Below are 11,340 nucleotides of genomic sequence, written 5' to 3'. Positions count from 1 at the left end.
AAATTTATAGAGGTATGGAAGATACACTGATTATTGTTTGCATGGAAGGCTGCTAAATGCAGCTGGAGCAGTTAATGTTTCATGAGTAGGTCCCGAGACTGAGCAATCGGTGACTGCCCTCTTGCTCTTCTAGGAACCTCCATGGGGCCTCTGGTTGGCCAGTCCTTCCTGGAAACAAAGGGCTGGATTGTCTGGACCTAATGCATTGCTATTACATTATTTGTGTCAAAGGCCTGAATGTAGGACCATCCAAGGAAGGTCACTCTATCCTCTAACCCTTTACTAGCATTAAAATCTTAGTGTCAATGAGTTAGAAGTGACCACTTAGGCCATGAAGTCTAACTAGGCATCCACTGCAAGAATCGAAGCATCTATGACAGATGTTCAGCCTCTGCTTGAACATACCCAGCAAAAGGGAGCTACAGTACTATCTTTATAGAGAATTGGTTCCATTGTTGAAGTACTGTCACTATTTAGAAAACTTTTCTAACATTCAAGCAGGCTCTGTTTTTGTAAAGCAAAACTATTATTCTATGCCCTGCACACAGGGATTGTGACCTCTGTATGGGAGTATCTACCTGCCAAACATGTACATAACCATCTGGGAATCTTAGTGGGCAAAAGAGAGAGGGAGAAAAGTCCCAGGATACAAAATTGTATTTTATTTGTATGCCTATGTAATATTGTGTTCATGCCACACATATTTGACAAATTAAAGATAATTCCTAATTCATTGCTAATTTTACTGCCCTGTTGAGCTGAATTGGTAATTTGGAAACAGATTGACTTACAACGAAAGGGGAAAAGAAATCCTAGAAACAGCTACCACCCACTGAGGATTTCCCTTGGCCCAAGTTATTATGTAGCTTTAGAGTTTGTATCTGTATGCAGTATAAAACTGTGTATCACACTCTGGATATTAAATCTCATGTTTTTGCACACCTCCCTTACGCAGATATATAGGTATAGGTATAGAGGGCCGGATAGGTGTTATCTCCCAGGAGACAATAAATTGCAAAGGGTAGCCAGCATGAGGCAAAGGACCCCAGGATGAGAGTCAAAGTGGGGATTCCATGTGACATAGTGTGAAGTGGTCAAGAAGTGTCTCTGGAGGGCGATCTGACTGACAGACGATCTTGCTGATGTGCACATACAACTGCAACATGACACCAAAGACCTCAAAAGAAATAGGATGATGAGGTGGTCCTTGTTCAACAGTTTGATGAAGCTGCAGGTGGAGTTGTCTTTCAAGCAATTCCAGCCTGTCATGGGCAACAGTCCAAAGCAGATGGAGACCCCCCAAGTGAGGATAAGGATGATGTAGGTCCGGTGACAGTCCTCTCTGAGTAGTAGGTCAGTGCATTAGAGAGACAAGTAGCGGTCTATGGGGATGGCCAGGAGGCTGCCCACACTGGCTGTGAAGGAGGTCACCAGAAGGCCCATTGTGAGGAGGTTCACTATCTGACTGGATGCAATAAATGAAGGCAAAGTGAAAGATCAGGCCCAAGCCAGCCAAGAGATTGGCAGTGGCTAAGTTCCCAATCAGCAGGAACATTGGAGTCCAGAAAGCTGGAGTGTAAAACATGATGGCCACCATGATGGCACTCTCACAGGAGATGATAGTCCTGGAAACACAGTACAACATCCCAAGGATTTAAGGGGGCAGCAGGAGGAGTCTGAGAAATAGAAGGATTTGCTGGTGCTGCCATTAGTAGGCACAAACCAGCCTGGCTGGACCTTGGTGGTGGTGGTGGGTACTTCCCATTTCATGCTCTCTGCCTGTGATCTTGGAAGAGAGTCCTACTGCACATTCAGGGAGGAAGCCTCGGTTGGGGAAGGGGTGGATAGCAGTGGGGTCAATCCGTGTGTCCGATTGGATGGCTGCAGGTAGAAGGAATCTGCCTCTCTCAATGCAGATGTGGCTGGAGCTATCAGGTGGGCTACAAAGATGGAGGAGGCCCAGTCCAGCTGCAGCGATGGAGCCAGGCTGGCTGGGAGTTGGGGGGACCCGTGGAGTTATAGTGAACCCCCTAATGCAGATTAAATATCCAATAAATCAAAAGAACATTGTCTTGATGTCCTGTGGAGTGACACTCATCTCCCAAGTGCAGGTAGTGATTTTTCTCCTAGTTTTCCTTTGTGGCAATCTCCCATTCTCGCCTGCTTTCACTTTTCCTTGCGTTCTCTGGTCCATTTGATCATAGTTTCAGGTGATCTGTACAGGAAGATCAGTTTAGCAAAGAGCTGCTCTTCTAGCTCCAATTCCCCAGCCTCTCTTGCCAGGAAGATTTCTCTGCACAGCTTCAGGATGCGGTCCACGTTGGGCAGTTCTTCGAACATAATGGAGCGTGAGAGTCCATTGAAAAACTCTCGGATGAATTTCCCAATGACCAAAACAAAGGACATATAGAGGCCGGCAATGCTGGAGTTTGGGAAGAGAGGAGACAAGGTTATTTTCAGAGCATTTGAATAGCGTAAGATTTGGAATGCATTTCCCTGTTTCTGGCCCTCTGAACTTTATTTATTATTTATTTATATTTCAAATTTCATCACCACCCATCTCACTCTTTGAGTGAGCGACTCTGGGCAGTTTACAATAAAACTAAAAATAAATACAGATTAAAATACAATAAAGCAGTACTTCTTAAATAAAAATGTAAATGTAGATTTACCTTCCAAGGCAGGTCACTGCAGTCCAAACAGTTTCATATCTCCCAAAATTTGTATGGAAAATTTTGTATGCGTGCATGTCTTTGAATCAGTTGACTGCCTGGGCAAGGGACAACCCTAATCCTATTGTAACTCATCAGACAATCTTGTATGTGGGGACGTGACATAATGTAACACCCATATCTCTCGAAGAGAAAATATGTTGCTCAAGGTTGAATTGTGGAATGTCCTGCCAGTGTTGGTGGGGGGGGTGGTTTTCTCCTTGGTAGTTCCTTGATTATTGCTTTCTGCTTGACTGTTTCTCTGGATAACAGTCAAGCAGAAAACAATACCCTAATCAAGGAACTACCAAGGTGACAAACAAGCAGACAAACAAGCAGAAAACAATACCCCAATTAAGGCACTACCAAGGAGAAAATCACACCCCTACCAACGCTGGCAGGCAAGCTACTGTATATAAACAGGGAGCACACCCCACACTCACCAGCACTGATGATGTTACCTAGTTGGGTAATGAAACATCTACAAGCAAACAACCAAGCTCAGAGAGCCCCAAGGACTCCACACCCATATCTCTGCTTTGACAGCTTAAGGGAAAGTGGACGGTATATACCATTCTGACAGCCTATATATTTCTTCCTGCAACACTGCTGAACACCAGGACCTGGATACCTGTTGTATATCATCTTAAAGTACAACAGTCAATGAGTTCAATTCCTGGTATAGCATTAGAACCTGACAGAATAAGATCTGGCTATGTATGTCTGATATGTTCCTGTATAGGATGAAACCAGTCGTACTGTTTCCTGTTAGTAAATGTAAGTAAAAATAGCTTGAGTAAATTACTAAATGGGATTGGCCTTGAGGATTTTTTGCAAAGCTATTCTAAGGCTTCAGCTTTAGGAGGCTAGATTTTTATTGATTACTTTAAATTAAACTTGTTTTTTTTTAATCAGGATATTCAGGGTGGTTAGCAGTTTAATATAAAATATAATGTAAAAATAACTACAATTACTATTAAAGGGCCTGGATGAAGAGAATGCTCCTGCTTCCTTTCCTGAAATTGTACATACTATAGTGGGAAAAAAACACAGTTCTGAAGCCTTGCATACTATGGCTTGTGAATAAAGAAAACACTGGAGATAAGACCGGTGGCATAATGAGATTTCTTTTTTGGTGCCCTCATTAGTTCCTGAGAAAGTTGCCAACCCCTTTTACATGCTACTTCAACCACCAGCAGGACTACCTCAGAAATCTTGTGAGTTTGGACTATAACAGCTGCCAGGTAAACACTCTAAGTCTCTAGGACAGCCTTCCTCAACTTGGTGGCCTCCAGGTGCATTGGACTTCAATTAAATCAATGGCTGCTTAGGGAGCCAGAGCAGGAAATGGTGGCGCTACCATCCTTACCCATATGCAGTGAAGAACCCCAGGCTGGAAGGATTGACTTTATCATTACAAATTATAATCTCCATATTCTTGCTGCATCCATTATCCAAACAGGCAGGCTTCTGCTCTTCAACAGTCCACCATTCAGAAACTTGGCTTGAAGGCTCCTTGTCTGGCAGGTGCTGCAGCTTTATGGTTATATTTCTGAAGAATGCCATTGCATCGATGTCTTGTAACTTCTGGGAATGAACTGTTGAAAACAGGTTAGTCTGTGCTTCCCACACCTTCTCCCTCACAACAGGACATGTGCCTGTGCTGATTCTGTTCACCTCTTGTAATAAGACAGGGAGCAAAGAATTGGGTGCAGTCCCTCCATGGCCATCGCTTAATTATTTAGACCAGTGTTTTTCAAACTTGGCAACGTTAAGATGTGTGGACTTCAACTCCCAGAATTCCCCAGCCAGCATGGCGACTCCCAATTCTGGGCGTTAAATTCCACACATCTTAACATTGCCAAATTTGAAAAACACTGATTTAGGCTGTGTATAATGCTAAGCTTTTATTTTTATTTCATTTTATTTCGTTTTGTTTTCATATGAATACGTGAAACTATTTATTAGTTTTTTTAGTGCATTATAGCTTGTTCAGCTGAAAATGATGATTTAACATTATGTGTGAATACAGTCAAAAATGGTCTGCGCCCTCACATCTTCTATCCTCTATTTCTATACAGGTAGTCCTTGCTTAAGGACATTCATTTAGTGACTATTCAGACTTACAACAGTGCTGAAAAAACTGACTTGTCGCCAGTCCTTGCACTTATGACCATCGCAGCATCCCTACAGCCATGTGATCACAATTTCAGTGCTTGGCAATCGGTTCACATTCACGACCATCACAGAGTCCTGCAGTCACGTGATCACCATTTTTGACCTTCCCAGCCAGCTTCTGGCAAGCAAAATCAATAGAGAAGCATGTGATTTGCTTAACAACCATGTGGTTCACTTAATGACTGGTGATTTGCTTAACGACTGCCACAAAAAAAAGTAAAATCAGGTCAGATTTGCTTAATGACTGTTTTGCTTAGCAACTGAAATTCTGGTCCCAGTTGTGGTCATTAAGCAAGGACTACTTCTAGTCAAAACCTACAGCATACTGGCATTCCCCCATTGGCATGCAATTATTACAAAAACACTTCAAAACACAAGAAAAATTGTAGTCTATAGAAGTGCAACTGGGCTCGTACATCCTATTAAATCATAGTTTGTTTTAACCATGTTTTGGTAATTAAGCCAAAGTGATCTAATTCACATGACATGCTAAACCTTGGCTGGTTTTCAGGCCACAACTGGATTCACACATTGCAGTAAGCTCAAACCAAACCATTATAATCACCAGTCATTAAGCAAGACATCATGTGACTTCGACTTGCGAATTCACTGCCAGCTTCCCCGTTGACTCTGCTTGTTGGAAGCCAGCAGTGAAGGTTGCAAATGGCAATCACATGACTGCAGGACCTGAAACAGTCGTAAATCCATGCTGGCTGTGAGGTGACCAAATCTCAATCACGTGACCATGGGGACGCTGCAACCACTGCAACTTCAAAGACCAGCCATAAGTCTCTCTTTTCGGCACTGTCATAAGTTTGAACAGTTGCCAAACGAGTGGTCAGTAAGCGGGGACTAGCTGTACAGGCCAACGTTGTACCCTTTACCTATGACCATGGGCAACATGTTTTCAGATTTGTCAGTAGAACAAAAGTTATTTGTGATAATATCAACAGCAGTGATGGTGACAAAGATCTCAGAATATATCAGAACCTGAAGACGAATCTTCTTTCCTAGCATATCAAAAAATAGATAGCACTTTTTAGTTTGCCAATCATAGAACTTACCAACTTTCAAGCTATATGCCATTTTAGCGTCTGCCCCATTAGTTGCTCTCAGATATCTTGGTAGAACACCAGGAAGTAGACTTGGGAGAAAAAAAGAATAGTAAAGTTCTTATAATTACAGGCTTCCAAACCAATACTAATGCTAAGTTTCATTTTCAAACTCATACACCCAGCCTCAATAGTTTGCTGCCTAAAGTGGAGCACCAAATGTCATATCTCCTCCAGGCAGATCAAGATAGATTGTTCCCAAAGCCAGAAAAACAATTAGACACTTGAATCTGAAAATCCCACAAGCATTTCTCCCTAGCCTTAGCAATAAAAATACAAAAATAGCCTTCTGCCCAAAGTCTAACAATTTGCTGTGCTTTCATGACATTACATCCTTTGATTATGCAGTTGCATCACCACCTTGACTTTTTTGACCTTGTTACAGACTCATAAATAGACATCAAAAGAAACAAGAAAAAAAAACCACCTACATTGGTTCAGTCCGGGTCCCAGAGAGCATGTGAATGATTTGATCCCTTATTTCCTTCTCTTTGTATCGCATGATATGTGTGCCAGATGCTTCAATATTCTTCACAAGAGACGCATTCCTAATTTCATAAGGAAATGAGCAAAAATCTTTAAATGATGCAACAGAAGCCATTTGGGGAAGGTCTGATGCAGACAGTTCCTTCATCTTTATGATGCTTTCTGGACTGTACATTTTTGTGAAAGCACAACAAACAGGGATTTAAGAAGGGCACCTCTTTCTGGAAAGGAATATTTGCCCTAGAGTAGGCTTACCAGTCTGATGCTACACCTAATGCTACATCATAATATGGTTACTTTGGGCTCAGTGGAATTTGGGAAATCACCCCAAGATGTTTGCCACTGGGGTCAAGGGCAGACAAAGGATGAAAGATGGGTTGCATGAATGTGATGCAAGCCCCGCCCCCTTCCTACCTAAGTCATGACATTGCACACACACACAAAAGAAGCAGGCTTATGTTTCAATGGCACAATGCTAGTTTCATCTTTTTGAGAAAAGGGCTGCATGCTGTAAATGCCTCTGAACCTTTTTTTAAAAATAAATGTTATTAATAGCTTTACAAAGAATATAAAAACTAACACCAACTAATAAAGAGTAGGAGGGAGGGAGGGAGGGAGGAAAACAAAAAGAAATAGGAAGAAGCTTCTGATTTCCTCTGCAGCTAATATAAGTACAATTACAAAATTAACGCTTACTCTATGGTTACAAAAAAAGCTCACTTTTTTCTATTATCCAGTTCTTTTCTAATCATCAAAACCACAAATCATGAGTGCATTTTTTTCCATTTCATGCAAAAAGTCTATCGGTCAGCCATAAATGTAGATATTGTTTTTTCTCTAATCAAAGAAGTCAATTTAGCCATCTCCGCAAGTTCCATCATGAACCTGTCTGACACTGTTTAGTGTTATGGGGGAACCAGGCCAGGGTGGCTTGTTAACCATCGACTGTCAGATCCCCCCGATCAAAGGTTTTACAAAACCCCTTATCGGAGCATCTACCATCATTTCCTTCACCAAGGAATGGACTCTGTTGCCAAATGGGAGCGGGTGTGAAGTTGGAGTGTGAAGTGGTTTATTATGGCTATGGCGGACATCAAGGACACAGGGTTGAGATATGCCAGGAATATCATCTGGATGGGGGGGGTAACATGGTTCATGGGAAAGGGGACTAAGTAAGGGAATGTAGTTTTTAAGTTAGGTTTGAGTGGGAACTCTTTATTCGCAGCTTGCCTTCTGTACCGTTCGTTACACTTCATTAAAACAGTTAAAGGAATCCCAGCCTCCTGACTGTGATTGTGTGAATGCTCGAATGATCAGGTGCTGACATGTGATTAAAAAGGGCTTAGTATAACATGGGAGGCAGGCCACAGTGAAGGGAAGCTAACGCAGTAACTAGGGAGTGCTCTTCAGTTTCTAAGCTGGCTTCAATATGTGCATAAAATATACTTACTTATTTTTCTTTTACCTGAGAAGAGTCCACTGGAAGTTGACATAGATTGCAGAGGAATTGGAGAGCTCTGCTATCATCATTTTCCGACTCCCTGGGCTGATACTCCAGAGCAGACTGGCATTGCCTTTTATTTTAGCAATTACAATGTCCTCTGGACTGTAGCCATCTATAAAGTCTGAGGCAGACTGGAGGGAAAATAAAATAAATCGGGGGGACAGTTTTAAAAGCGCGACATAGAAAACAGTCCTTGCCCCAACCTGAGGTTTTTCAAATGTATTGGGACTGCAGAGCCCAGGGTTCCTAGCCAACACAGCATTTGCAGCTCCAACATGTGGTAGAGTGCCAGGCTTGCTTTAAAAGGCACCACCACCATCATCATCATGATGTTGTTTTATTAGTAGTTTGCAATTTTTTATGTCACACACACAGAGACATGAATATGCCAAGAGAGCCTGGAAACATGTGAACAGCCCCAGTCCAGTGGTGTGCTGAAGTTGGCTCATACTGGCTCGCGAGAGCCAATTGTTAAATTTTCTGGAATTCTGCAAGCTGGTGGAAAGCAGAGCTGAGCCATGATCTACTGTTTGGTGGCACGGTGTGGTGGCAGCAATGGCGCCAGCAGAGCCAGTTGTTAGGCATTTAGCAGCACACCCCTGCCCCAATATGTCCTACTTTACATTTCATCATGAAAATGTGACAGCATAAGAAATAGGCCGAAGTCAACCTGGGAAATTCCTTCCAGGCATCAGGCAGCCAACAAATTGCACACAGGATCCAGAGGAGGAAAAGAGAACAATTTCCAACCTGAACAGCTCCTGCTTTTCATTGCAAAAGCAGCTGGTGACTGAAAAAGGTAAGATTTTGTTAGCTAACCTAAGTTGGGAACTGTGTTCCCAGGGTCCAGTAACATCTACCTGTAAATCGCCCCTGCTTTTAAAGCTGTAACATGGCACAAAGCTCCATGAAAGAGTTCAGTTTGTTGGATTGATTCAGTTACATCTTCTTTTCTCAGTTACATAACTCTGTTGTTTTGGGGTTTGAACTGAATTTGAATCAGAACTCATCAAGGCCTTGGGCCAAGAACTGGTTTCTAGGGCCAGGATTAAAACTGGGAATAATATGAAATTAACAGTAAGAAGGGATGCAGTGTATTTTTCTCAAAATGAAGTAACAAAGCCAAATGGTACTATTTCCTTCAACCTTGGCATGCCCTGTTTGGGCCAACTAGAAGAAAAAATGCCGGGAAAACTTAATGTCTGCTGTTCATGTTGTAAGAATGCCCTTGTGTATATATATTGTGTATATATTTATATGTATATACATATATATACTTACAGGATAGAGAGCATATTGAGCAGCGAGTTGATTATATGCTGCACGAGTGAAAGGAACCAGATTTTGTTGCTGAGCACTCATGGTGAACAAGGACTAGAAAAAAAAGCAAGAGAGAGACAACATTACAAACTTTTGCTGTGCTAGAGATGTAACTCACTGTATTCACTTCCATAGATTTGGCTTATATTCGCCCTGTGTTAATACAGCGATGCAGCTCTTTGGATTCCATCTCCAAACAATGCTTTGGAGCTGGGGGTGGGGGGAAATATCACAGCATCATTTTCCAAATTTCCACATTACTAACTGTGTGATTCTTTCAGATAGAGATAACAAGGCTTTATTAATTTAGTAAATAAAAATGTCTGGCATTCAAGGATCTACTAAACCGCAGACCTATAGCTCCTTTCTCTTTTTTGTCGTATTAAATTGAGCAATGGAAATGGAGCTACTTATGAAAGGCTTAACTATTCTCTTCTCAACTCTCCTCTCTGTTACCTCATAACCACTGATGCTGATTTTGACGGAAACATCCAGCGGGTGGTTGGTCACACCTGCCACAGATTTCAGTGACATAAGAAGAAGTGGGAACCACACAATGAGAATAAGTAAAAAGATAGTGAAGCCACCCATCCCATACTTCAGAATTGGTTTCTTCTTCTGCCCAGGAGGTTGGGGGTATTTCTGGAGGGGACAGAGAAGTTAATTGACAAAGAGTATGGGTACTCCATATACATACCGAAATACATAAATGTCCAAACAACCTATATAAAAGTCATCTGAAGTCAGAACCAGGAGAAGCAACCCTGGAATTCTATACAAGTGCTTTCCCATTGCTAATTCTGGTTTTGAGGGTGATTAAAACCAGCAACAGAGCATGTTCTGAATTCTACTTTCTGAGCTCTGGATATCTGTTGCTGGTAAATAATGTTCAAAGGTAATGTATCACTGAATGTTTTTCTCCCCTCCTCTTGTTTTTTGAGTTAGAACTCAAAAAACAAGGCAGGGAGATTGAGGACCATTGCAGGACCCAGGTAGATTGTGGAATTCATGCCCCCCAATTATGGAAATGGCATATAATTTGAGTAATTTTAAAAGGGGACTGGAGAGGTTCCTGAAGGATGAAGCTATCAATGGCTACTGAGTTTCCTGCCTTCTGAATTATGGGCAGCAGGCCCATAGCACTGGTTGCTAGGGAACTTCGAGTCCAGGGTTGTGAGTTTCCCCAGTCATCTAGCTGGCCACTGGGGGATGGATACATACATACATACATACATACATACATACATACATATTTATTTATTTATTGCCCATCTCCAACAACTCTGGTCTAGATGGGCTTAGGGACTCTTTTAAGACAACCAAATTGACTGTATTTTTTTTCCTTACACAGAGAGTAAACAGCATCTGGGACATCTACATAACTGAAAAATATGTCCCTGGGCCATTTTAATGGTATGCATCAAGCAGTAACCAAAGAAAGCATATTATTATGATATGATATGATATAATTTGCCCAGTGACAAATATTTCAACATCCCTTTCTGCTTTATCTCAGAAATGTATGATGATCTCAGTGTTTTCATATCAGAGTTTCCGAAAGCTACATGTTGTGGGCCATATTTCCACTTGTGAATATTCAAACATGAGCAAAAAGATGTATGTCACTGTTCATCACAGGACTTGGGAATCTTAAATACACTGTTTGCTGTAATATGGCCAATGAGAGCCATCCATTTCAGGGTTCTACTAAACCATCTTGCCACTCCCCAGATGTTTTGCACTAGATCTTGAGATTTCCCAGCAAGACTACCCTATGTCACCTGCATTAAGAGGTCTAGCAAGAATCCAGAAGAAATACCACTCACTTTTTCACATTCTCTCTGACATTTTAAGATGAAAATATTTGCATAAATATCCTCCAAGCAGATCCAACTGGACAGGCTGAGTGTAGTATCAGTCCAGACCCAGTCTATGGCAGCCTTCAGCTCAGTCAGAAAAGGTACTACACGAAATCTATCCATGGGGAGAAGAAAAAGGGCAAGCTGATATTGGCCAGCATTTTGTAATA

At 41.8% G+C, this 11,340-nt stretch overlaps 1 protein-coding gene and 1 pseudogene across 1 annotated transcript in view; both read right to left on the bottom strand.

Moving 5' to 3' along the window:
- Nucleotides 1–947: 947 nt before the first annotated feature.
- On the bottom strand, nucleotides 948–1,770 carry LOC134494006 (G-protein coupled receptor 12-like; annotated as a pseudogene).
- A 264-nt stretch (nucleotides 1,771–2,034) lies between these two features.
- The window catches only part of LOC134493995 (piezo-type mechanosensitive ion channel component 2-like), an 80,971-nt gene continuing 71,665 nt past the window's right edge, over nucleotides 2,035–11,340 (bottom strand). Inside the window, exons 34-41 of the mRNA XM_063298860.1 lie at nucleotides 11,138–11,285; nucleotides 9,768–9,953; nucleotides 9,273–9,365; nucleotides 7,953–8,122; nucleotides 6,433–6,549; nucleotides 5,954–6,033; nucleotides 4,081–4,309; nucleotides 2,035–2,422 (exon numbers count right to left, since the gene is read on the bottom strand). Of these exons, the coding sequence (XP_063154930.1) occupies nucleotides 2,167–2,422; nucleotides 4,081–4,309; nucleotides 5,954–6,033; nucleotides 6,433–6,549; nucleotides 7,953–8,122; nucleotides 9,273–9,365; nucleotides 9,768–9,953; nucleotides 11,138–11,285 (1,279 nt within the window). The 3' untranslated portion in view covers nucleotides 2,035–2,166. The remainder of the gene's footprint in view (nucleotides 2,423–4,080; nucleotides 4,310–5,953; nucleotides 6,034–6,432; nucleotides 6,550–7,952; nucleotides 8,123–9,272; nucleotides 9,366–9,767; nucleotides 9,954–11,137; nucleotides 11,286–11,340) is intronic.

The sequence above is a fragment of the Candoia aspera genome, chromosome 3, assembly GCF_035149785.1.
Source record: "Candoia aspera isolate rCanAsp1 chromosome 3, rCanAsp1.hap2, whole genome shotgun sequence".
NCBI classification, from domain to species: Eukaryota; Metazoa; Chordata; class Lepidosauria; order Squamata; family Boidae; genus Candoia; species Candoia aspera.
The sequence above is the reverse complement of the archived record's forward strand: the minus strand, read 5'-3'. Positions and strand labels throughout refer to the sequence as shown.